Genomic DNA, 26,850 nt, shown 5'->3' with positions numbered 1-26,850 from the left:
GTATTTTTTATTTGTTAATCTAGGACTTTGATTCCTGGTTTGATACAAATAACTGCCTTGGGGATCAGAAGCTAGTTGAGAGGCTTCACATGGTAAGTGTTCGTAGGGGTTGGAGCAGGTTTCCGGAGGGTGGTGATAGAGACTTAAATTAGGGGGTGGCACCTCTGTTAACCAAAGAGCACAGTGGCTTCAGAATCCCGTCTGCTCGCATCCTGCCACTTAACTGGTCTTGTAACAGGGTAAGGAGTGGTGTGGGGGGTTTAGTGTTAAAGCTTGGCATGCAGTCCTGGATTAATGACAGGAAAAAGTAGTCCCCTGGGGTTAAGAAAAAGTAAGTGGGGGAAAGAAGAGCTGCATAAGGATTAACATAAACAAGCTTCCAAAGGTTAGTTCCATTTACATTCTTTAGAAGAATCTAACAGGTTCCATTTCGAAAGGCTAAAACTCCATCTGTTCTGTTTCGTTATTGTTATTATTTTAGAGAGAGGGGAAGGAGAAAGAGGGAGAGAAATATCGATGAGATACAGTGATCGGTTGTCTCCCTCTCGTGCCTAACCAGGGCCAGCCAGCCTGCAACCCAGGCATGTGCCCTGACTGGGTTTCTGACCCCTGACCTTTCGCTCTGTGGGATGATGCCCAGCCAGCTGAACCACACTGGTTCGGGTTCTGTTTCTAAATCCAGTGACTGTGTAAGCAACTCCTAACAGTACATTGTGAGCAGAGTTGATGTTTTGCTGTGAATTATAGTTCTGTCCTTCCTGTGAAGGTTTGTAAGTGGAAGTTGGTAGATAAGAGAAATTTCTCTAATAGACTCCCAGATTAAGAAATCCTGGCCAGCAGGAAAAAGCCAGACCTTGTAAGTGAGGCATATAAGGCCTTTCATGACCTAACTGGAGTTCTCAACCACTGACGTTTCGGTCTGGATAATTCTTTCAGGAGAAGAAGGTGGTTTCCCTGTTTAACAGTATCCTGACACTTGTGTGATAGGTACCTGTGACAAGCCCCAATGGTGATAGCTGAAAATGCCCATAATTACAGATGTTCTGTTCCAGAGGCACAGTTCCCCTTCCATGATCTAACCTTTCTAATGCTTTTTCAACTTCTATTTTACTTCTTTATAGAATATTTTTTTAATTACAGCTGACATTCAGTATTATATTAGTTTCATAGGTACGGCATAGTTCTTAGGCCTTTATAATTTACAACATGAGTTATATATGCCCTTGTGTTACCCTTCAGGAACTCACTAGTAAATTGTTACATATATGGAAGGAGAAGTTCTAAAATTAACATTATATTCAAGCAGATAAATTTCTTTCCTGTATGATTAATAGGCAAATGTTAAGATCTTGAAATTAATTAAAGTTACAGATGAGGTCATCTCCTTTTTTGTTGTTGTTTGTTTTACTCTTAAGGTTTTGCGTCCATTCCTCCTCCGTCGAATTAAGGCTGATGTTGAAAAGAGTTTACCTCCAAAGAAGGAAGTAAAAATCTATGTGGGGCTCAGCAAAATGCAGAGGGAATGGTATGTAATATCACTATTGATTCTTCACTAATTTTTATTTGTATATTTTCCTAATTTGTAACTTCCAGGAATTTCTGTTTGTTGAATTGAACTCAGCCTGAAGAGTTTTCTGGTCATCCAACATAGGGCTTACCAGTCAAATTTATGGAACTATTAGATGATAGAATCGGGATGAGAGGCTTAGGAATCTGAAAATTCAACTTGAGATTTATTGAATGGGAATACAATAGAAAGCCCTCTACTTGAGCCTTTCAAAAAGAAAGCTGCACAGATGTGAGACATGTATGGTTAACTTGGTAGGTCATAAATACTGGATCATATGGGTTGCTGATAGTCTGATGAAGTTACAGATTATTTGTACGAACATCAGAAAAATTCAGTACTTTATTTTATTCTGCAAAACTACATTTACTTAATTAACTGAAAAGACTCCATGCCTCACCCTGGCTGGTGTTGTAGTTCAGTGGATTGAGCGCGGGTCTGTGAACCAAAGGGTTGCCAGTTCGATTCCTAGTTGGGGCACATGCCTGGGTTGCGGGCCAAGTCCCCAGTTGGGGCACAGGAGAGGTAACCACACATTGGTGTTTTCTCTCCCTGTCCTTCCCTTCTCCTCTCTCTCAAAATCAATAAATAAAATCTTAAAAAAAAGATTTCATTCCTTGTTGATGTCTTGTTCTAGGCAGGATAAAATGTCCTTTTGCAAAATAATGGTGATGATACATGGTAGCTATTTTCAAATACGTACATAGGACAAAATTTAAAATACTTAAAAACCCTTACAAGTTTCTTCTTTTCCTTGCCTAAGTTTTATGGGTGTATGAAATTCAAAGTGCTGGAAACCTCTTAGTATTAATTTTTATTCATTTGTTCTGTGATGGCTCAACATGAATCAACAGTGTGAAGTAGATGCAGAGATGCTGCGACCTTGGCCGTATTAATATAAGTAAAGTGTTTAATGGCAGGAAATCTAATAGCCACCCTATTCTTTATTGGTTACTCCATGTCTCAGGTATACTCAGTTCTGTCCTTAATATTGATAGGAATTTACACAGGGGGCTGGAGTTGTTGGGAAACATACTGAAAGGCTGTAATTTATTTTTTATAATGTGAATACTTTATTGTCTGGTTTTTGTTTTAAGATTTTATTTATTTTTGGTGGGGGAGGGGGAGAGCGATCCCCGAGAAACACTGATGTGCAAGAGAAGCATCACTGGGTTGGATGCTTCTCGCACACACACAAACGGGCATGGCCCAAGACTCAGGCGTGTGCCCTGACCGGGCATGGAACCTGCAGCCTTTGGTTTCACAAGCCAGTGCTCACCCACTGAACCACACCACCCAGGACACCAAAGGCTGTAATTTGAAGAAATGGGTGTGTTATTTGGGAAAGAACTGTCATAGAGCGCAGACCATCTTAAATGTTCTTAAAACTTCCGAAAGGTTTTTATAGGGTAGCAAAGATACTAGACTTACTTTGTATGGCTCTAAAATACAAAACTTAAAATGAGTTAGTGCTAAAAAGGAAGACATCTTTTTTAGTTAAACATACTGGTAAACTTTACAATAGAATTGTAATTGTGATTAGAAGGACCACCTTTAATTATATTTCATACCCCATAATTGGAGTTGTTAAGCATAGGTTGTGTAGATTATTTAACGTGTTGTTCAGAGGTTTCCAGGTTCTTAAACTTTGGTATTCAGGCAGATTGTTCCTTTCTGCGGGGAATGTCTAAAGGGTTAGTGTATAGTCAAGGCTTTCTACTATCTGGCTTGTGGCTGGAGCTTTATTGCCCTATCCCATGTACTTCTGTTTATACTTAAGTCATGTTGTATTTATCTTAGGCTCATCGTTATGTTTTACCTCTCCTGAGTCTGCCTTCCTCCTCAGATTAGTGTTCTTACCCAGAAACTGTACTTGCTACAATGAATAGTAAATAGTGACGCTGTCCTGCTGGAACAGACTACAAAACAAAATTATGTCTAAAATATACAAATTATGCTTATTAATTATTTTTAAATGTGTTGTTTTAATTTATCACTAGATAAATTTATACTATATTGGGCCTCAAGACCCAAAGCATAAGTGTCAACATTAGAACATTGAGGGCAATAAAGAAAAACAGCAAGAAAAAGAAAGAGGTTATGTATGGTAAATGCCTAACCACACCTTAGAAATGGATGGGTTGTTTATATAGGTATTTTCGGGTTGAGATGGGGAAGGGGATTGAGCGTGTAAGGTGGTAGGGACAGGAGAGAACGTGTGAGACCTCTTACGATATTTTTCTTCTCCACAGGTATACTCGGATATTAATGAAGGATATAGATATACTGAACTCCGCAGGGAAGATGGACAAAATGAGGCTGCTGAACATCCTGATGCAGTTGAGGAAGTGCTGTAACCACCCGTACCTCTTCGATGGGGCCGAACCGGGCCCGCCTTACACGACAGACATGCATCTCGTCACCAACAGTGGCAAGATGGTGGTGCTAGACAAGCTGCTTCCCAAGTTAAAAGAACAAGGTACCTGGGTTACTGGTATCAAATGAAGAAGTAGTGAAAACTTCTGTAAATTGAAAAGAGCTCCGGCATTTCCTAAAGTTGTGATGTAGAATGTTTTAGTACTTCTGAGTTCCACCTTTCTCCAAACTACAGGCCTTAAATCTTTTAGAAAGTGATTAGGGCAGCGATAGATATTCCTTGGATCGAGGGGGGGGAGTTCTTGTACGAGGTCTGTCCAGAAGGTCTCCAGCCATGTAATATGAAAAATAAAAACATTTATTGAAGAAGGTACAAGAAACATTGTACATAGAACAGGACACCTCAGTCCCCTTCAAAGTAGGCACCTTCGGGCCTCACATAGTTCTCCCAATCACCATCAGCTGCCCCAGCGTATTTCCCTGAAATTCATCAATGGTCTCAAATCTCATCCCTTTCAAGGATGATTTTAGTTTTTGGAAAAGCCAGGAGTCGCAGGCAGCAAATCTGGGCTGTAAGGGGAGCTTAGTCACCTGGATGATTTGATGTTTTGCCAAAAAATTGCACGAGATATGATGCATGAGTGAGCATGTTGAAACTGCCAGTCACCAGTTGCCCATAGCCACAGCCTTCTAAATCATCTGAATAATTTCCGCAGAGGAATGTTCAAGTATAGTGCAAAATTTGGTGTAGATTCATTGCTCTTGTCACTTAGTCATTTCGAATGTGATGGCCACATAGTACACATGCTCACACCATGGTGTCTGTTGCCACTACTGACTAGTACAGCGAAGTCATCTTTGTTCACTCATGAGCATTCCAGTCCGCTCTCCTGGGCTGCAACGTCACACTGATGTTGCACAAACTGTTCTTGTTGTAGTAACAGTGGCCGGACTATTTCTGGACAGATCTCGTATATGCTTTCCCAGAAACACCAACTCCTTGTTGTGAGATGCCAAGAATGCTTTTCCCACCTATGCACAGTTCCCAGATCTGTGTTGTGCCTGTGGTATTGGTTTTCAGTTATTTGGTTAAATATTACATGCATGGATCCAAAGCAGTTTTATTTACAGCATGCTGGCTTTTTATATCAAAGTGAATATGTGATAGGTATGGGCATATTAAATGAATGTAGAGCAAACTTAGTGTGAAGCCAGCGTCAACAATAATAGACTCATGGCAAAACTTGTTTTTTATTTGTATTACATCTGCTTGTCTCCTCAGATTTTGGATATCTCCATTTGTGTTTCTCTGTGTATCTTGATAAGAATAATAGTTACAGCAATAGATGACTCTCCTACAGGATGCTGACTATGAAAAATACAGTAAAAGTTGTTAGTGAATTGGTTTTATTTTTCCTTTTTAAAACCTTTTGTAAAAATGTACTTTCTAAAATGTTGTAGAAAGTGAAGTTTAATTACTTTGAAAGTAAAGTAATTAAAAGAATTGAATTGGTGGGAAGGGGTGGCAATACTCAGATATTCGTGACAGCCATAATAAATTCTGCAAGGAAAATGGAGACTGTTGAACATCCTTGTGTGCATCTGGGGTTGTGGAAGGTGGGACACCAGCAAATTATCAGCACAGGGAATTTCATTGTCATTTTTTCCAAACGATCCTTTTGTCTTCATACATTCTATGGAAGGTGCTGCACAACTGGCTGAAGCAGTGGGAGGCAGTTGAATAATGTGAATCATGGAGATAAATGAAGGGCTCTCAGTGGAGATGTGAGGCACTCAGGTGTGGTCCTTCAGTGTGGGGTGGGTCTTCAGCACTAGTTGAAGAGCCTCAGGTATTGGGTGGGGGGGGTACGCAGGGCTGTGCACGTGGAAGAGCCGTGTGATTATTTCTATTTCAAATACTTTTTTTATTTAGTGTGCTGTTAAATATTACCTTTTTAATGTATGTCATAAAGGGAAAAACGAGGAATGATTGACTTGGATAATAAGCAATGTATGAGTATAGTTTTTCTTGTAATCAACTAGGTAACTTAAAATTAAGGGATAAAAGGTTAGTGTTGGTTCTGAGTAGCTTTAAAGTTTTAAAGAAATGCCTCTTATTGTTGAAGCTTCTGATCACATACCGTTATATTCACCAACAGGTTCACGAGTACTAATCTTCAGTCAGATGACAAGGGTGTTGGACATTTTGGAAGATTATTGCATGTGGAGAAATTATGAGTACTGCAGACTGGATGGTCAGACGCCCCATGATGAGAGACAAGTGAGTAAAATCCAGGGAGGGGAGATAAAAAAAAATTAGATAAAACCATTTGTTGTCTGACATTTCTTTTCTTTTATGTCTGTAGGAGTCCATCAATGCATTTAATGAACCAAACAGCACAAAGTTTGTTTTCATGTTAAGCACACGTGCTGGTGGCCTGGGTATCAATCTTGCTACTGCTGATGTAGTAATTTTATATGATTCAGATTGGAATCCCCAAGTAGATCTCCAGGCTATGGTAAGAGATAACAAATACACTTGTTCTGTGCTTACAGATTTTTTATGAGTCACACTTACAAGTTCCCTGTTTATTGGCTAGAACTAATCACATAACTGACTACAAGGGAATTGCTTATAGATTCGGCCTAGGATGAAAGGGAAATGGGTTTGCTGAGCTGCTAACCTGCCTGCTACTTTAGATGCTGACCACAGCAGAAAGACTTTTTCTTTTTAAAAGGCGCAGGGAGATGAGAAAAAGAGGGGGGGCAACATTGATGGGTTGCCTTTTGTACATGCCTTGGAAGGGACGAACCTCCAGCTTCAGCATGTGTCTTGAGCAGGAATTGAACCCATGGCCTTGGAGGTTGTGGGACGACATCCAACCAACTGACCCACTCTGGCCTGGGAAGGAAGGCCCTTTTGTGAGGAAGTTTATGATCTGTAGATTTAGTAAAAAACTTAAAAATTCTTAAGATACTGCTAATGACTTGACCATGATATTGGTGACCATAAAAACCCAACTGTTAAATATCTGGTTTTAGTCACTTTCTTCCTGGAGTCTTTGTAAGGGTGGCTAGGGAAAATTGATCAATTAGGGATATTTGGTAGGAATGTGGTTTGTAAACTTCCCAGACGTTAACAGAAAATGGAATTCTCATTAATTTGATGACTTGTCTGTAGTTAATTGGGTAATATTTAAAGACTGATGTTTTTATAATGGTGGAATTTATAGCAGTGAAAATTTATATTTAGGTAGAAAAACATTTTGAATTTAAAGCTAAGAAAAAATGATTTTTTAAAAACTTCTGTCATTTAAAAACTAATTTCTTCTTGCCTAGAGATGTTATGTGTATTTTATCTCGACATAATCTAGTAAAATTAGTCTGGTAGTTTCTAACAGAGTCAGCCACTATGGTGTGCTCCATAGTTTCTAAAAGTTTTCCTTTTAGATAACCAAATAGTGTGATTGAAACTAAGAAAGTGAGAATTTAAGGAATAGTAAGTTTCTTAAATAGTTAAGTTTAATTACTTAACTTTGAAAGTAAAGTAATTAAAAGAATTGAGTTGGTGGGTAGGGGTGGCAATACTCAGATATTAGTGACAGCCATAATAAATTCTGCAAGGAAAGTGGAGACTGTTGAACATCCTTGTGTGCATCTGGGGTTGTGGAAGGTGGGACACCAGCAAATTATCAGCCCAGGGAATTTCATAATCGTCTTTTCGAAATGATCCTTTTGTCTTCATACATTCTATGGAAGGCGTTGAACAACTGGCTGAATACTGTGAATCTGTTTTTAGGTATAATTATTTTGTTACATAGTTTTTAAAAGCTTTGTACTTGAAAATATGTAAATCTTGTTTCTCAGTATACACAAATGTTATTATATGAATTTTTAACGTACTTGGAAAATATGATAATTTGCCTAGGACCGAGCACACAGAATTGGACAAACCAAGACAGTCCGAGTGTTCCGCTTTATAACTGATAACACTGTGGAAGAAAGAATAGTGGAACGTGCTGAAATGAAACTCAGACTGGATTCTATAGTCATTCAACAAGGTGAGCCTCAGAACCTTAAAAAATTTTATCACATGGGATTGATGCATGTTTTTTTCCTGGATTATTTAGGAGATTCTTATTAAGCATCTACTGAATCAAGCCAGCAGGCAGAGATAGTAAGCTTTGGTTTTGCTAAGAGGAGGATGAGTTTGGGCTTAGGAAGGTTTACGTTTGAATATGGACTCTGCCAGTTAGTGGTTCTTTCACACTATCTGAGCCTGTTTTTTATCTTATTAAATGGGGATAGAGGTAACTACTGTTTCGTATTTTTAAGGATTAAAAGGGACAGTGTACATAAAATTACTAGCATTCAATGTGATGCATATTGACTAGAGCTGTGGTGATTATTATTTATGTGTACTAAGCACTGCATTGATTGTTCTTAGTGGGACTGAAGAAATAAAAACAAAACTCAGAGAAGCTCATTATATTCTTTTTCTAGTCTTTATTGAGCTCCCAGCAGATGCCAAGCACTGTTCTTAGTGCTGACAAGATAATGGGGCGTGAAACTGACAACCATTCCGGCTTTCAAGGAGTTTGTAATTGAGTAAGAGGGAGACGTGGAATAAACAGTTATGTGAATGGGACTGCAGGAAAGAGGGGTTTTATTCTGAATTGAGGGGAGATTCACGTTCTCACTGTAGATCAGCTTTTAAAAAGGAAGACATTTATATTTTCATGAAGCTTATAGTAAAGTTGGTGATGGGATTCATAAAATGCCAAAATGGAAAAAAAACCCTCCTTCACTAAGCCCACATTCCTTTCCTTCTTATACTGCCTCATGAGCATCTACTCCTTACCTGTCTGTAAAACTGGGAGGTACACTGTTGACATGTTTACCGAGTACTTCATGTATGTGTCTTGGTTTTGCCAACCTGTCTCTAATTTCCATGTAAATGTCCCATTTCTTTGATTTCCTGTAATACCAACCATAGTATAGACTTTACCATCCATCGTCTCCTTTAGTTTTCATGCCAGTTTGAGCTTGAATTCAGGTAGAAGCAGAAGCAAGGCACTTGTCCACCATTTGTAATTCAAATGTCACTGCTAGGATGTGACTCAGGCAAGGGATCAAGAACTATGTTAACTATGTGGTGAAGCATTTAATTAGGAAAATCTCTGGGCACTTCCAGGGCTGGCCAAAGAGCGAAGCTACTCGTGTACGATGTAATGACTGAGTTGGGGGTTTTTTACCCTCACATTTATCTGTGTGTTTAGATGTGGTTCTTGTTCTCAATTATTTTCATCTATGAATCGTGTTTGTTTTTAAATTAAAATATTAATTCCTGCCCTGGCCAAGGTTGGTGTGGTTGGAGCATTGTCCTATAAACCAAAAGGGGTCGTAGGTTCGATTTCCAATCAGGGCATACACCTAGGTTGAGGGTTTGGTCTCCTGTTGGGGCACATACAAGAGGCAGTCGATCGAGGTTTCTCTTCCCCTCTCCGATCTCCCTGTCTAAAATCAATAAGCACATCCTTGGATGAGGATAAAAAAATAAGTAATATTAATTCCTTTATAGTCAATTTAGAAAATCTATTTGAGTTTTTCATTTTTCAACTTAGTTTTTTTATTTGTCTTTTCTAATTTACTGGGGGAAATTTTGTGCCTAGTAGCTTTGTTAATTCCATTTGTAGATATATCAGTCTAGCAGCAAGCCTTGGGTGCATAGCTCTGTGATACTGTCTTAGGGGCTGAGGGATGTACTTCAAAATAGGAGAAAACCCGGAAGTACTTCTCCCTGTCCAACAGGGAAGTCATTTCCGTCAGCCTAAGAACATTTTGACAAGTGTGATAGGCTTCCCTCCAAAATAAAATACCGTGGATACAGAAGGTCCCCCCCATATCCATGGTTTCACTTTATGCAGTTTCAGTTACCAGTAGTCAACCACAGTTCAGCATCATTAAAGGGAAAATTCCAGAAATAAGCAATACATAACTTTTTTTTTTTAAATCATCACCTGAAAATATGTTGATTGATTTTAGAAAAAGAGAGGAGGAAGGAAAGGGGGAGCAGAGAAACAGCAATATGAGAGAAACGTTGAAACTTTATCCTAAGTATGTACTTATAGGAAAACAACATAGTATATACAGAGTTTAGTACTATCTGTGGTTTAAGGCTTCCACTGGAGGCTTGGAACATGTCCCCTCTTGGATAAGTGGGGACTGCTGTATACTGTAACTTTGCAACTCACAGATGTTTGGTTGTGCCTTCTATTATGGACTTAAAACCATAATACAAGTTGCAGCCAACAGCTTGGACCTTCATCCACCTGTTACAAGGGGTTGGAGTACAAATGCTGAAGCCTTGGATGAGTGTGTGTGAGTGGCCCTGAGAGTGGAAAAGTTCTGTGTGGTGTTTCCTTTTGTTTCGATGCCTTTCTGAAAACACGAATTAAAGAGTTGGCAAAGTTCTCGCCAGTTTAAGACCTAACTTTTCTGATACTGAGTTTTTTCTGTATTCAAAATAAGTTGGCCCTGGCCGGCGTAGCTCAGTGGATTGAGCGCGGGCCTGCGAACCAGCCGATCGCGGTTCGATTCCCAGTCAGGGCACATGCCTGGGTTGCAGGCCGGTTCCTTGCAGGCTAACTACCAGCAGGGGACGCACAAAAGGCAACCGTACATTGATGTTTCTCTCCCTCTCTCCTTCCCCTCTGAAGATAAATAAATAAATAAAATCTTAAAAAAAAAAAAGCTTTCAATGCTTTCAGTTCTTAAGATTGAAGTTTTCAGAAATTGGTGTATGTTTCTGTCCTTATATAAAATTTGCCAATATGGAGGGTTTTTTGTACTTCATCATTCTAAATGGATTTGGGGGTTTAGTATTAACATCTTTCTGCTTTAAGAAACTTCTTCTGTTTATAATACTCTCATCCATTGATACTTTCTAGAAGATAATCTTACTAATTTCGATTTTCACATATCCTATATGTGAATAAACCGAAATGATTGATGTTTGAGGCAAAATGACAGCATTACACCTGACGTTGGAATTCTAGGTTTCCAGTGAAATAAAGTCGGTTAAGTTAACATTATACAACATAACCTGTTTTTAGGAAGACTTGTGGATCAGAATCTGAACAAAATTGGGAAAGATGAAATGCTTCAAATGATTAGACACGGAGCGACACATGTATTTGCTTCGAAGGAAAGTGAGATCACTGATGAGGATATTGATGGTATCTTGGAACGGGGTGCAAAGAAGGTGAGGTACAGATTAAATGATGATGTTCTTAATACATAACATTTCAAACCAAAACTGAGGAGATGTTTGTTCCGTGAATTACAGTAATTTTCGTAAAAGGAAGCTTTTGTATACTGTGAGGCCTGATCCACGTGGACTATAGTTCTCATGCTTTTTAAATTCTTAATCTAACAAGGTGTTTCCTTTGTTCCCTAGACCGCAGAGATGAATGAAAAGCTCTCCAAGATGGGTGAGAGCTCACTTAGAAACTTTACCATGGATACAGAGTCGAGCGTTTATAACTTCGAAGGGGAAGATTACAGAGAAAAACAGAAGGTAATTTAGAATTACTTGAAGGCTTTATTTTGCTCACAACGTAGAATTTTAAATGTTAGTTATAAATTTGTCTCAAACAACAGTCATTTCTGTTATTCACATCTAAATTATTATTTCATGTTAAATTTAATGTCAAAGTTTTAGTTTATAACCCCTGAAATGGTTTAAAGGCTTATGTTATGAAGAGTACTGTATACTGTTTAGTATAGTGAAGTACATGGTAGGGAAATACGTTGTATGGGCATGTATGCAATAATTTGATACATTTGAAAATTAAAATTATTGCCAAAAATTGTGACTACCTTCTTAGAATTTGTTTTTCAAATTTTAAATTCTAATTTTAAATTGGCTGATAATAATTAAAGAAATTTCATAAGCAGTAATTGAAATAGAGAAATTGGAAGTCCCTCCAGAGTAGATGAAAAAAATGCTACCTAGTGTTGTCATTCAAAGGTTACCTAGTGTTAACCCTTAAACATGTATTTCTTCTGAATATTTTCTAGGCTGAATATGTATCAACATTTTTCTCCTAATTTGGATTGTAGCATATGTTCTGCGGCATTTTTTTCACCCAACATAATTATTAATTTGGCCAAAACATCCTTACTGAATAGCTCGGACTGTTAATTAAGACTCTGTCCTGAGTGTTAATCACACACAGTGCGGAACAAAGTACCATAGTCTCTCTTGTCGAGGTTATGGCCCAGGACTTGATGGCTGTCTTTCCATTTGCAAACAGTAGTCTTAATGATACACTCAGTATGAGTTGTATTCATGTAAGATGTACGGCTGTTTGTAATAAAGTGGTGCTTTGAATTGTTTCCCACGTGCTAGATCGCGTTCACAGAGTGGATCGAGCCCCCCAAACGAGAAAGGAAAGCCAACTATGCAGTGGACGCCTATTTCAGGGAAGCCCTTCGCGTCAGTGAACCTAAAGCCCCCAAGGTGAGTTGACAGCGCACAAAAATTTCAAAAGATACTGGAAATGTGAATTTTTTTCTTACATTAGGATAAAAACAGATTGAGAATTACATTTTGTGGGTTTTTTTTAATGGTTGCTTAGTTACAGTTGTCCCCATTCTCTCCCACTGCTTTCCCCTGCCCCACCCCTGTTCCCAAAGACAATCTCCTGCCCTATTGCCCTGACCGTGGGTCCTTTGTACTTGTTCCTTGGCTTGACCTTCCCCCTCTTCTGCCCCTCCTTCCCCAGTTACCTGCCTCCTACCACCCCTCTGGTCACTGTTAGATTGTTCTTTATCTCCTTGTCTTTGGTTCTTTTTTGTTCCTTTTGTTGATTAGGGTCCACTTATAGGTTAATCATATGGGATGTGTCTTTTCACAGCTTGGCTTATTTGATTTAGCATAATGCTCTACAGTTCCATCCATGCTGTCCCGGAGGATAGGAGCTCCTACTTTCTGCTGTGTAGTATCCCATTGTGTAAGGGTACCATGAGTTTTGGGCACACTCACTTACTGATGGGCACTTAGGCTGTTTCCAGCCTGGCTGGAAATTGTGCTGTTGTAAATTGTGCTGCTTTGAACATTGGAGCGCATAGGTTCTTTTGGATTGGTGTTTGGGGTTCTTAGCGTATAATCCCAGAAGTGTTGTGGGACTTTTTATTTTATTTTATTTTTTCAAATTTTATTTAATTATTTTTCAAGTACAGTTTTCTGTCTATTACTCCCATCCCATCCCACCCCTGTGCAGACTTTTTAATAGTGTTCCTTAATTGTTAGATGTTTTCTATAAATTAATTGTGAGTCTGTGCATTTAAATTTCGATTTTTTTTCCCTGTTTTATTGAAAAATTCACTTGCTTGAAAAATTAATTAACTGTCTTGGTTTATGGAATAAAGATGATTAGAGATAGATTTAAAGCAAAATAGTTTCTTTATGGACAATACTATTTTTCTTATTCTTTAGGCTCCTCGGCCTCCAAAACAACCCAATGTTCAGGATTTCCAGTTCTTCCCTCCACGCTTATTTGAATTATTGGAAAAAGAAATTCTCTATTACAGAAAAACTATTGGTTACAAGGTAATACAAATAATACTTTGTTCGTAACTGCTCTAGTTTTGAACTTAATAAATAAATGTAAAATACTGGTATATTTTCTTTCCTGGTTGGATTAAAATTTGTGAAATGTCATGTATTGATAAAGAATCTAGTCCACATTTTTTCTAAAAGTTACTGATTGGTGACATAGAAAAATGTGTTTTTTAGGTGCCTCGAAACCCTGACCTACCAAATGCAGCGCAGGCGCAGAAAGAAGAACAGCTGAAAATTGACGAAGCCGAACCTCTTAACGATGAGGAGTTAGAAGAAAAAGAGAAGCTTCTAACACAGGTATAACGCTGTCCATTGACACAAAATTTAGTAACTTACTTTGTAAGATACTATGTTCAGTTGTGTTGGGATATACAAAGAGGTACAAGTTTTTGCCCTCAAGATGAAGAAATTGGAGATGATAAAGTGTGGGCAAGTGGATAAAGGCTGTGTTTTATTGCCGTTAGTTGTTAGGGTGGTTGCAGAGATCATGGATTCGCACTGGTGCAGTGGGAGTCGTTTTGATTACCTTTCTTCTAGTGTTCTCAGCTTCCCTGTGAGTCTTCCCATGTTGCTGCTGACTCGTAGTTCTCAGTTATGTGTCTTTGCTCGCTACTCCTGTTGCTTCATGTCCTTTAGGGTTCAGTAAAGGCCTTTCAGAATCTGACCTTAACTTTCCATTAAAGCTTCATTTTCCCACCTTCTGTCTCTATTCTGTAACTCATGTTTTCATTCTTCCTGGCAAACTCCTGATCTGTCAAAGCTCAGCAAAAATGTCACCTTTCATACAGTATTTCTTGCTCTCTTCCCCTCAGCTTTAATGGGCTATCTGAGCAGTATATGATGAAATGCTAAAATGGGCACTAATATACAGGAAAAGAAACCACCACTTTAAAAGAATTTAAAAAAGATAAAAGGTGCAACTGAAAATTATTTTCTGTAATACAAGCATTGATAAAATGGAAAGCATCTTTTCCACATTCATTGTGCTGTGATCCAATATTTCTGTTGCTATGCAGGGATTTACCAATTGGAATAAGAGAGATTTTAACCAGTTCATCAAAGCTAATGAGAAGTGGGGTCGTGACGATATTGAAAATATAGCAAGAGAAGTAGAAGGAAAAACTCCAGAAGAAGTTATTGAATATTCAGGTAAGTCTTACTATTTTACAAGGTATAAATGTTTTCCGGCTTGTAGAGAACTGCTAGAAAGTTTGTTTTCCTGCTGTGAATCATGTATTTTGATAAGCTAAATTTTGCCTCAACTTAGAGTCTTGTTTTGTTCAGTTTCTTAAAAACTGAGAAAGTGTTTTCCTTCCTTAAAAATTGTTTAATTTTTTTACCCCAGCTAGGTAGCTATAGCCAAGAAAATAAGAATAGGTTACTGAATGCCGTGCTTTCGTTTATGTCTCATCTGTCTCCATAGCTGCTCAGGTGTCAGATATTATGTGCCTTTGCCTTAAGTCAGTTGGATTGTCGAGTGAACACGTGTGGTTGTGCTGTGCGGAGTCAGCTTTGGAATTTCAGAGTAGCGGAAATCGCAGAGTTGGAAGTTACTTACTCAATCATCCAGTTTAAGTCATTTTTTTTTACAGTTAAGGAAACTCAGAAATTATAGGTACCCATTTATTTTCTGTTACTGTTTGGGAGAACTGGAAACATTTCTTAGCAAGTAAAAAGGGAGCATTTATGCTAACAAGTTACATCGCCGCCCCCCCCCTCCCCCAATCTCATCTGTCCAACCTCTGCTCCGTCACAGCTGTGTTCTGGGAGAGGTGCAATGAGCTCCAGGACATAGAGAAGATTATGGCTCAGATCGAAAGGGGAGAGGCAAGGATTCAAAGAAGAATCAGTATCAAAAAAGCACTTGATACGAAGGTACTTTGCATGTTAATAAATATGGCACGTAATAAAATAACTCCTACCTGTGAATTTAAGAGTTAGAAAAACTTTAAAAAGGAAAGGACAGATGATTTAAAATTAAAATTTTCTTCAAAGAGAAACAAATGTCAATAGTCTCTCAAAATAATTCACTTCAGTATTTGAGTTGATGTATGTCGGTCGGAGGCATTGGAAGTGGCTCCCTCCTACGTAGTATCAGAGTCCGAGTCTCTTTTTCTCTTTAGAACAGTAAACACCAAAACGGTTTCGGGATGAAGGTGATCTGATGCAATTGGGGTGTTATAGATAGAAAGTTCTGATTAGAGATAAAATATGTAGAGCTAATACTACTAAAGCTGAATTTAAAATACAGATTACATAGGATTTATATTTTATACAATATAAAATCTGACTTTTGATAGATTGGACGGTACAAAGCACCTTTTCATCAGCTGAGAATATCATATGGCACCAACAAAGGAAAAAACTATACTGAAGAAGAGGATCGTTTTCTGATCTGTATGCTTCATAAGCTTGGATTCGACAAAGAAAATGTTTATGATGAGTTGCGACAGTGTATTCGCAACTCTCCTCAGTTCAGATTTGACTGGTTTCTGAAGTCCAGGACTGCAATGGTGAGTGCGCGGGCCTCTGCTCTCACGTGGCCCACGGCTCTGAGTGCTCTGCTCTTCACACTCTCTAACTCGGGTAACTTCCTTAAGAGAAAATCGTGGGTCAGTTTTTGTTGCAATATTGTTAGTATCATAAGTTGAATCAGTTTCTTAGAACAGTTCACATTCAGTTAAAAAGCTACTGTCATAGGTAACTTAAGTTTATCGGTCCTGTCCTTTGGTGTCACATACCTTTTAGCTTCACGCTGTGTGACAGGACTAGCTTTTGGTATTTATGTCCCTCGTGTTCTGAAGACGAGGGAATGTCGCTGTCAGTGTAAACTTCGGGATGTGATGATGGCGGTTTAAAATCTGCGCCGTTCAGACTTCGGTTTGTAAGTGGCATCTGCCCGTGAGGATGCCGAGTCTGGGTTGAATGTGGTGGAACCCTTGTTATGTGCTGATCTGATGCTCAGTTTTGTTTTTATTTTCAGTATCTGGCTGTTTCAGTTGGAAGTTCTGTTTCTCAAATGACCTACATTAGAATTCAGAAAACTTATCTTTGATGAATCAGTCTTTTTCTTACATGTCTTTAGCACCTTTAACTTTTAACTTTAGCACGTTCTGCAAGAGGATGGCAATGCCCAAAAGCTCTGTAGTCGTAAGTTTGGGGCATCCTGGAATAAACAAAGTTTGAACGTCTTTATGTTTGTAATGCAATTTTCTTCTGTGTATTTAAAATTGTCAACCTTCAAGATGTAGGATAGTGTGCAGTCTTTGCATGTTTGACCACGTAAGGGTTTTTGGGGTTTTCCGCCACTAAACTTCTAGAAGGGCGGCTGTTTTCTGAAACCCTAGTTTGGGAAATGTCATGCTGCCAATGGCCCCTTAGGATAAACAGTTGAGATGGGACCCTTCCCTAACCCCTTCTGGCAGACGTGCCTCAGTGCGTCTGGTAAGGGGGGCGATGTGGCAGATGTTTCCAAACCCACTATGGTGTATTCTAGAAAATGGCATTTTTCAGTGATTTTGCTGTGACTGTGTTGTATCACTTAACCACAAAAGAAAAATAGAACAACTTTGCTCAGTAAGGGGGGAGCTGCTAGTCAGCAGGGACTCAAATAGACTCCTGTTTCCTTCAGAGTTACGTGCTGCTTTGCTGCACTGTACTACAGAGTCTTCTAGGGCTGTATGTATAGGTTACTGGAGAGAGGCGGAGTAGAGCTTTCATGGGTTTCCATGGCTATGTTTTTGAAATTGGGAAGGGTGACGTGCGGTACATTGTTTACCATAATTCCACTTTTTGGTGCTTTTGAGGGAAATACTATGTACGTATGTCTCTTACTAAAGTTAGTTTTAATTGATTTGACCCTCAGATGTGCATGCTGCTACTTGTTTGGGTATAAATTACAGTTCTCAAGCACAGTCACTAAATGGTGTTGCATTTATTACGGGATGTTCATTTTCACTATTTTCCTTCTTAAGTGAAGGAAGGGTTTATGAAACTATACAGTAGTATGGCTTTAGTGAAATAATGTTTTACAAAATTTTTTATCCTTGTAACATGGATTGTATATGAAAATCAGTTTCTTTTGCTTTTAAAAATTTTATCTATTGGGAATGTGTGGTTTTATATTGCCATATTAAAACATTGTGTGTTTCAAAACTAGTCATGAAAACTTACAGATGGAAAATACAAATTTGCCATGTAAATTTCTGTTTGCAACTCAGGAGCTACAGAGGAGGTGTAACACCTTAATTACCTTGATTGAGAGAGAGAACATGGAACTGGAAGAGAAGGAGAAGGCGGAGAAAAAGAAGAGAGGACCAAAGCCTTCAGTAAGTAGTCACAGATACGTAAACATTTGTGTGAGCACTTAATGTTTTTTGTTGTTGTTTTCTTCTTTTTTTTTTCCTTTTTAAGAATGTGTGCACATTACTTGGCTATCATTGATGTTAGGCTTCCTGGCTTCCTCCCTCCCTCGTAAATCGTGGGGGAGATCACACTATGATGGTAGTCCACAGTGTGGGGGTTTGTGAAAATCTGTGGAGATATGTCTCATGAATGCCAAGGGTATACACTTGACCCTAGGGGAATTATAATTTTAGAAATATTATAATTTTTAAATATTTAAAGAGACATTAGGAAAGCCAATGGCTTTACAGCTTTACAATTAACTTGATTTGTTGTCCTTGCAATATCTTAGCAGCGTGAAAGCACAACTTGTAGAAAAACTATCCTGTTACTTACTAGTACTCATCTTATAAAATCACGAATAGACAGATGTTCCTGGATAATGTCTGATATTTATGTAACTTTACAAAATACTTTTTATTATTGCTTTCTTTTGGAAAGAGGGCATTTTATAAATTTGATGTATTGGTTTACCACTGCTAATTGTGAGTTATTAATTTCATTATTAGCATTAAAATTTTGTATTTTGCCCTGGCTGGTGTGGCTCAGTGGATTGAGTGTGGGCCTGTGAACCACACAATCGCGGTTCGATTCCCAGTCAGGACACATGCCTGGGTTGCAGGCCAGTTCCCAGCAGGGGACTCACGAGAGGCAACCATACATTGATATTTTTCTCCTTCTCTTCCCCTCTAAAGATAAATAAAATCTTTTTTAAAAAGGGAAAATAAAAATACTTTTTAAAAAATTTTTTATTTTATAATATGAGGAGATAAGATGATTCTGGGTAAGAGCAGCTAATACCTGTTACTATGCGGCAGTCGTTAGTGAAGAGCCAGAGTGTGTCTGTCAGTATAGTTCATGCTGTTGTTCATCTCGTGATGATGAGTAACCCTTCTGTTTGCTTGTAGACACAGAAACGTAAAATGGATGGAGCACCTGATGGTCGGGGAAGAAAAAAGAAGCTGAAACTATGAATACACACTTGTTTCCTAATCACTAACTCTAAACCAGTAGTTCTTTAATTTACGGGTCTTCATAAGATGTACTGTACAACGCTCAATTGTTATGTCATTCAGAGACATCAGGTTCATCTGTTTACTGAGCTAGAAACTTAGTGTGTAGTTTCACTTTTTTAAATGCAACAGCTGTGCTGAAATTTTTTTTATCATTAACACTTGAAATAATAAAATAGGCTTCATTTATTAATAAATGTTTCATTTGATTTATTTTTCTATTAAGTTTCATATGTGAAGATTGTGACTTTTCGTTTATAAGCTATAATTTCTACACTTGTAAGGCTTAAAAAAAGCAAACAAGACAAAAATTGCAAATGACATTTGCCCCCTCGGTTGTCACTTGGTGTGTCACTGTTTAATTCACTTTGCCTTTGCCGAAGTTCGGGTGTCATCTGTGTAGTGCTGTTGAGTCTCACCGGAGAGATCCTGGCAGCTACATTCTCCTCGCTTGTTGCGTGGCTAGGATGAGGGCAGGCAAGAAGAATCATTACGACCTGCGCGCATTTCTGTGCCGCTTTCTGTTTCTATGGTTGGTTGTGAGGTGAATGTGCCCCATTCCGTTGGAAAAAAGGCCTTTTAGTTGTGTAGCCAAAGACATTTAGTATCTTCTGGTTCCTTAAGGTGTTATGTACCATTTTATAAGAGGAATATTATTTTTTTTAATTGTTTGGTAAGAATTTTGACAGATTACCTTCTAAAGCAGCCACAACTTTGATGATGTCAAGACGAAGGTGATTTTTTTTTTTTTTCTGGTCAGAATAAGATGTGAATGTCAGGCTATTTAAATTGAAACCTCGATGACAAAGTGTATCCCTTCCAGTTTCCCTTTTTTGAGTTTTAAAGAATTGAAAAATTTATTTTATTATATTTTAAGGTAATTTCTACATGTGAGCAGCAAGACCGACTATAGTTCCGGTTTTCAATTTTTTATGGACAGCCTTGACCAACCGGGGGCCCTGCCGCAGGACCACCCACATGGTGGGGTGGGGCGCCCCCGTCGTTTGTGTACAGTTTTATATGTGCAGGTGGGGGACAGACACAGCGCTCCGTTTTTCTAAGGGAATGCAATAAATGTAGCATCGTGAATAAATATAACTTTTATAATCCTCCAGTGGTCTTTGCTGTCCACTTCTTTATTTTTCTTTTCTCATTTGATCTTAATTCACGTATTTCCTTAGGACCTTCTCTTCCTAGGACATTCTTTTCCCTTATGGTTAGACTCTCTCCTGAAAAGTTCTATCAGTTGTCTTCATCTGCCCATACATATATAAGATTTATTTATAATGCTGATTTATATAGTAATGCAACTAATAATGCTTACTTTTAAAAAATGTGGGATTGCTATCAGTTTCAAACAAAACAGTGCTTATGGCAAGTTGTACAAGAGTTTGAATTTATTTTGTACTTCCCCGAATGATTTCTGTACTACCCTGGATTTTTAAAGTAACTTACGGATATAATGTATGCAAAATTTGAGGAAGCTTACTTTTCTTCATGAAAGGAGCTGTCAAGGGTCGTAGCCTCAATTTGGAAGAAATAATTGGAAAAATACAAGCCTGAAGAAAATGTTATAGGGGTCACACAAGTGATATTTTCAGAGGCAGAGAAGCCGTCTAGAACTGGAGGAGGGACAGGCGGGAGGAGGTGGACGGTGGGTACGCAGAAGGAATCGCGTGTACTGCCGAGCCCCCGTGAGCCTGGGGACTCAGGAAAGAATCTGTTCCAATCTGTTCCAATGTAGCAGTTCGGTTCAGCCAGCTTGGTGTTTAACAAAGCACTCAAGCTGTTGCTACTGCATGTTCATCTAGAGTAAAGCAGAGCCGTGTTTTGTACTATTACTGAAAGAGAAACGGCTCAGACCATTTGTTTTAAGGAGGAGTTATGTTGGAGAAGATGGACTAAAAATTGGAAGTAGCTTTCTAATTTCCCAGTTTCCACAGAGTAAGAAGCTTTAAACATAGAATGGTGCCTGAAGCCAACCTGCAAGAGGCTGGGTGTTCACATGGGCAAGCGGGGTTGCCGCAGCCTGTGATCCAGAACACTCCGTTCAAAACTGAAAAGGCTCTGTGTACTGTTAGGAACATTGTGTTCTGTTCAGACCCAGATAAAATGGTTACCATGTAATAATTTAAACGAGTATTATTTAAATACTAATAAAATCTTGAAGGTTAATGGACATTTTTCCAATAGCAAACTTTAATTTAGGGTTCTTGACATATAGTAGACAAAATGTGCCTGATGCTCAAGGTTTTTTTTGGAATTTTTTAAAAATTTGTTAGAAGAGAAGGGAGGGAGGGAGAGAAACATTGATCTGTTGCCTTGTGCACACTTCGGAGGACTGAACTTGAGACCCTGGCCTGTGCCCTGAGTGAGAGTCAAACTGGTAGTGACCTTTCTCGCTTTGCCAAGCGGTGCCTGACCAACTGAGCCGCACTGGTCAGGGTAGTGTGCCTAAAGTAACAGCAGTGCTAACAGGCTGCTTATAACATGTTAAAGTTATGTCACTTAATAAATCTGAATGAGACAGCCCTGATTTAGGGTAGTTGCATTTAATGGGCCTCTAGATGTTTGTTTTCCTTAAAGGAGACGAAGTGTCTTGAGGGTGCTACATAAAGCATATCAAAAAAGTAGACCGGTCAGTATTTTTAGTATTGAGCACTTTGACCAGTTAGCCTACCAATTTATAGGTAGCTTTCAAATATGTTCCTCGAATAGAATGACATGCCCTGGCTGGTGTGGCTCAATAGGTTGAGTGCATGGGAACCTAAAGGCTGCTGGTTCGATTCCCAGATGGAGCACGTACCTGGGTTGGGAGCCAGGTCGTCCCCAGTTGAGGACCATGCAGGAAGCAGCTGATCCATGTTTCCCTCTCTCTCAAAAATAAAATCCTTGAGCCCTAGCTGGTGTAGCTCAGTGGATTGAGGCCTGCGATCTCGCGGTTCGATTCCCAGTCAGGGCACATGCCTGGGTTGCAGGCTGGTTCCCAGCAGGGGACTCATGAGAGGCAACCACACATTGCTATTTCTCTCCTTCTCCCCTTCCCTTCAAAAAATAAACAAAATCTTTAAAAAAAATCTTTGAGAAAAAAAAAACATGCTTTATAGTGTTTATATTGTCTTTAAAATGCTAACTATGCAAACACTTTCACATGTCCTTAGTTTGGAGGGTTCAGGTGTAGCAGCATGTTAAGGAACGTGTATTAGTCCCATTTCTGCAGCCCCTTGACACGTGACACCATTTCCTGCTGAGTGTCTGTGGGGGAGTCGACGCAGTGCGCAGTCTCAGTGTGTCTGTGGGGAGTCGACGCAGTGCGCAGTCTCAGGTTGAAGTGGAAGGCGAATCAAGTGCCGAATTCCGCACTTGCTCCGGGGGTGGAACACGTTCTTCTCAATTAAAGCTGGGAGCAACGCCTGAAACAATGGTGTAGCCGACTTCAACCAGTCTGTCCCCACGTTCGGGTTCGTGCAGCCAAGGTTGAGAACCTGCTCAAGGTTAGGAAGTGCCCCATCCCTGGTGAAACAGCAGCCGAAGCGTTCTGATGCCCGCGCCGTGCGCATGCGCCTCTCACACTCTTTCCCGAAACCTCTTCCTTTGCCGACTCCTGCATCACCGACACTGCAGGTGTCACTCAGGAAACGTGTCTCCCTGAGTCTGGCGGAGTTTGAAAGCTGTCAACTCGGGGCCTTCAACTATGAGCTCTAAAACCACCTGGGAGCTTGTTCAGAAATGCAGAATCCAAGTCCTCAAGATGAACTACTGAGTTAGAATCTGCATTTCAGTACGGGCTTCGTGATTCGTACACACACCCCCTTCAGAAAAAACAAAACAAAACAAACAAAAAAAACGAAAAGCAGTGTTTTTAAACACTTTGCCAAAGCCAAATACATTTAATAGCCATTGAGCATATTTTCTGATTAATGTGACCTCAGGCTGGGGGCTTGTTTTTTTTTTTTAGTGTAGATGAGGAAGATCATTCGGTAGTATTTCAGAGAAAATGTTTTTATCTTGAATTGTGGACACGGAGATAGCTTACAAGGGGTTCCTCCGGTGAATTTTTAAGTCCTCACAACGTAGATAGGTTCTGCAACTTACAATGAAACCGACTTCACCTGATAAAAGTCCCTAAACCATCCCAACAGCGTTACAACAAACAGCATTCGAGGAACCGCTGCAGTAGCGTTGAAGTCACAAAGCCACACCAAACGCGCCTCCTCCCACCATAGTGAACGTGGTGCTGCTTCGAAGGTCCAGACCTGTAGTTTCTGGTCAGTCCTGTTTGCGGAAGAGCCTTGCCACCTGGGAACAAGTCGGGCGTGGCGATGGCGGTTCTAGAACATGTCAGGGTGACGTGTTGACTATCAGTGCCCCCGTCTTTATCAGCACCTGTGTCTTGAGATGGAGCGAGGATCTCAGGGTTGGTTGGCTCTTGTGCATTTTAAGGTTCGGTCCCCAGACAAGGAGAGTGTGGACATCCCCTCTGCTTTTCCCAAACACTGTTCACATTCTCTCTCGATATATAAATTGTATGGCTCCACACTTTATCCCAGTTACTGCTTTAGAAGAAAAGCCTGCTTTGAGGAAGTTTACAAAGTATAAGTGGTGTGAGGCGGGGAAGTTAGGGGCTATTGTTAAAATGTGACTGGAGGGAGCGGAAACCGACAAACCCTGGCTGGGTCCCTGGAGGAAGTGCCTCCTTGAGGTCTGTGGCCGACTGAGCACCAGTATCCACATTGTCAATTTTTCTAACCCGAGCCTCTGCCTGTGCCCTATCCTAGAAGATGATGTAAGGTGTTAAGTATCAGCTTTTAAGCCCACGTATTATTAAAAAGTAGTAATCAGTTTCTCTGGGACTAAAGTATAAACTTTTATTTCCAAGAATTACCATTCAATACATTTCATGAAACTGGCCTCAAGATGTCTCATCAACCAGCCCCATAGTCCACTGGTAGCAGTAATATTCCCTGTTTGTCACTCCCTGTCCCTCCCTAAGGCAGTGTGTGCACTACTGACCCTAAGCACATGGTTAGTAAAAAGACCAAGAGTCTTGGTCTTTGAACCTGTCGTCAGTCGGGGGGGGGGGGGGGGCGNCCCCCCCCCCCCCCCCCCCCCCCCCCCCCCCCCCCCCCCCCCCCCCCCCCCCCCCCCAAGAAGCCAAGGAGCCACATTTCTTACATGCTGGGTTGTCCTTGGGAACATACCCCTCTCCTTCTGTGATAGGAACACCTCAGTGCTGCAAGTGGAAGAGTCGCCTGAATTCCCAATGGAGACCACTACTGCACAGCCACAGGTCACTGACCCGAAAGGGAACATGTAAGTCTGGTGTCATGGTGACCAGAAGGGAAAATTCAGACCAGCTGAAGAGTGTTCCTGAGTTTGGCATTTAACCCTTCCTCCCTCCCTTCCTTCCTTCCCTTCCCTCCTTCCTTCCTTCCTCCCCCCCTTCCCCTTCTCCTTCCTTCCTTCCTTCCTTCCTTCCTTCCTTCCTTCCTTCCTTCCTTCCTCTCTTCCTCTTTCCCTCTTTCTTTTATTTCTTTCAAGCAAAGCTGTGTTTGCAAATGTTTTAGAAGAAAGAAAAAAATCAAAGACCTAAAGGAGACATTTTCCAGATTCTGTCAAGAGCAGCCAATATATCAGAGGCCGAATAGAGTTTTCCTAGAGTTTCCTAATAAGATTATGAAATACTATACAAGTCATTAAAACAATAATGGCATGGATCTCTGAAGGTTTTATTTTTTAATAAAGAGGTGGCTTATCCTAAAGAAATGGGACACTGTCGATGTCTGTAACCAGAAGTGGTATTCTGGTGTGACTTAAGTTTTCCCTTACCAATACGTGCAAACAGAAGGTCGCGAGACCAGTGGTGGCACCCTCGCTGCTGCTGCTTCTACTGTATTGTAAATCAGGTAATACTGGGTTCTCATCATGACGATCCTGAGGATTAGTAGTAACCACATGGGGTACAGGCTCGGGGAACTTCCAGGTTTGAAGAGTTCCGCAGAAATACATCAGCCATTAGTTCAGGGCGATGAGAGAATCGGACGGGCCAGAACTGGGAAGGCTCCCGCCCAGGGTGCAGAAGCGTTCATCGTCCTCCATGCACTTGGCATTGTGCTTCGGAAGGTTCTTCCAAAAACAGAAAAGTCAATAGAATTCCAGCTGATTTTTATCTTACTGTACTTCCTTGCCTCAAAGTTGTGGCATGAGACTCTTTGACATGGTTTTTGGTTTTTGCTTTTGTCTCCTGTAGCCTGCGGGCTCTGTCGAGGCTGACGATTGTGACGAGTACCCAGAGTCACGGGGTCAGAGGAGATGGGAGGCCTGGGAGGCCGAAGCCTCCTCAAGTTGTTCTTTCGTGACTCCCTGGAGCCTGCCCTGCACTGTGGGGACGCCTTACCTATTTTCATTAAGAGACAATTTTGCTACGTCTATAGTGCTAACAGTGTAATGGTTTTATGGTAAGTGAACAAGACTCAACAGGCTACAAGGAAAAATAACTTTCGTTATGTCTCCTGGGTTCCTTCAAATGTATTCCAGGGAACTGGTTCCTGCTTCTCTGTCCAAAGACGGGTAGACCCTCCTGCTATTTTGGGCACTGTTGGGAGTGGGCGGGATTTTGTGTTGATTTTTGCTTAATGATTTGGCTCTTAGGAGTTTCTTATGAGAAGTTTGCTACATTTGATAAGACAAATGCGTAGAATAAACAAGGCTCTTACTCAGCTCCTACATGTCAGTGTCACTAAAATACCCCTTTCCTCTGCCATCCCTTGGCTTCCCGTGGCCTTCTGTGCTGGTGTCTCCCACCTTTCTCTTGTCATCGTCCCCCTGATTTAGACCTTTTGCTCACACCTATGAAGCAAATGCCCAGGCCCAAAGAATAAGCTTTTCTCATCAGCTTTACTCTTATCCCCTACTCCAGTCCCAAATTTTAAGAAATTCAGCTTGAACGTGTCGGCTTCATAGGTTGAATTTCTTTACTAGCATCTTATGCTGATTTAGTTTTAAAAATATGAAGAGAGGAAAGGTCATTTCTTCCCACAAACTTTACATTCAAACGTGAAAAGTCCACAGATAGAAACACAGGGAAACTGATGGGAAAAGGTCCAGGGGTCACAGCAACTCTTGCCTTATTCTTCTCGGGCTCTGGCCCCAAGGGCACAGTCACTCCACTCCCTCGGTTTCAGCTTGTAAATAACTTCAGCGACAAGGTGGGTCTCTCGTTTTCTCTGGGCTCAACACTTTATTTTTATTGAAAAAAGTACATTTTAAAAAGTGTGTTGTCTCGGTGCTCGGGTCATCCGTGTGATGCCATTAACCCAATCGGGCCGTTAAGACTGCTTTAAAGATGCCCGCCAACAGCAATGTGTTGTGTTAAGGCTTTATTTTACACAGCCCACACAGTATAAAAACGCTCTCTGAACAGACCAGTGGGTAAAGATTCAGATTTCTTAATTCATTAAAAAATAAATTTCAGTTGCCAGGCCCAGATGTGTCCACAGTATTATTCACTTAATTATCATCCAACAAGGGAGAGCTGTGTGGGTTTTTATCAGTGAGAAGAGAGAGTGTCATAGGAAGGTGCATCTTTGTTTTTACGCCACTTTTTACGTTTCACTGCCCATGAGTGACAGAGGCAGAGCACAGAGCCTTAGCCTCACAGCTAGAAGTTTCTCTTAGAGTATTCAAACCAACTTCCAAAGCTTTGTTAATGAGGAAGTCTAGGACCGGACAGATTAAAGCAGTTGATTGAGAACATTAGAAAACAATGCAGTGGAGACCTGATCAAATATTCACCTGCACGTCCAGTTGGCGCCTCTTGTTGCATTTACAGAGTTACTAGGTTTTTTGGACAGTTCTTCCTG

General features: G+C 40.2%; 1 protein-coding gene across 1 annotated transcript in view; it reads left to right on the top strand.

The window, feature by feature from the left end:
• SMARCA5 (SNF2 related chromatin remodeling ATPase 5) overlaps window positions 1-20,098 on the top strand; it is a 36,310-nt gene extending 16,212 nt beyond the window's left edge. The window contains exons 10-25 of the mRNA XM_037058463.1: window positions 24-92; window positions 1,416-1,525; window positions 3,820-4,046; window positions 6,103-6,224; window positions 6,310-6,462; window positions 7,872-8,004; window positions 11,059-11,207; window positions 11,403-11,522; window positions 12,357-12,467; window positions 13,446-13,559; window positions 13,746-13,868; window positions 14,588-14,720; window positions 15,328-15,446; window positions 15,872-16,084; window positions 17,792-17,899; window positions 18,884-20,098. Coding sequence (XP_036914358.1) covers window positions 24-92; window positions 1,416-1,525; window positions 3,820-4,046; window positions 6,103-6,224; window positions 6,310-6,462; window positions 7,872-8,004; window positions 11,059-11,207; window positions 11,403-11,522; window positions 12,357-12,467; window positions 13,446-13,559; window positions 13,746-13,868; window positions 14,588-14,720; window positions 15,328-15,446; window positions 15,872-16,084; window positions 17,792-17,899; window positions 18,884-18,949 — 2,070 coding nt within the window. The 3' untranslated portion in view covers window positions 18,950-20,098. The remainder of the gene's footprint in view (window positions 1-23; window positions 93-1,415; window positions 1,526-3,819; window positions 4,047-6,102; window positions 6,225-6,309; window positions 6,463-7,871; window positions 8,005-11,058; window positions 11,208-11,402; window positions 11,523-12,356; window positions 12,468-13,445; window positions 13,560-13,745; window positions 13,869-14,587; window positions 14,721-15,327; window positions 15,447-15,871; window positions 16,085-17,791; window positions 17,900-18,883) is intronic.
• The last annotated feature ends 6,752 nt before the right edge of the window (window positions 20,099-26,850 follow it).

This window comes from Sturnira hondurensis, unplaced genomic scaffold (assembly GCF_014824575.4).
Source record: "Sturnira hondurensis isolate 20B ecotype Veracruz unplaced genomic scaffold, ASM1482457v3 Scaffold0010128, whole genome shotgun sequence".
In the NCBI taxonomy this organism is placed as follows: domain Eukaryota; kingdom Metazoa; phylum Chordata; class Mammalia; order Chiroptera; family Phyllostomidae; genus Sturnira; species Sturnira hondurensis.
This window is presented reverse-complemented; position numbering and strand designations above follow the sequence as displayed.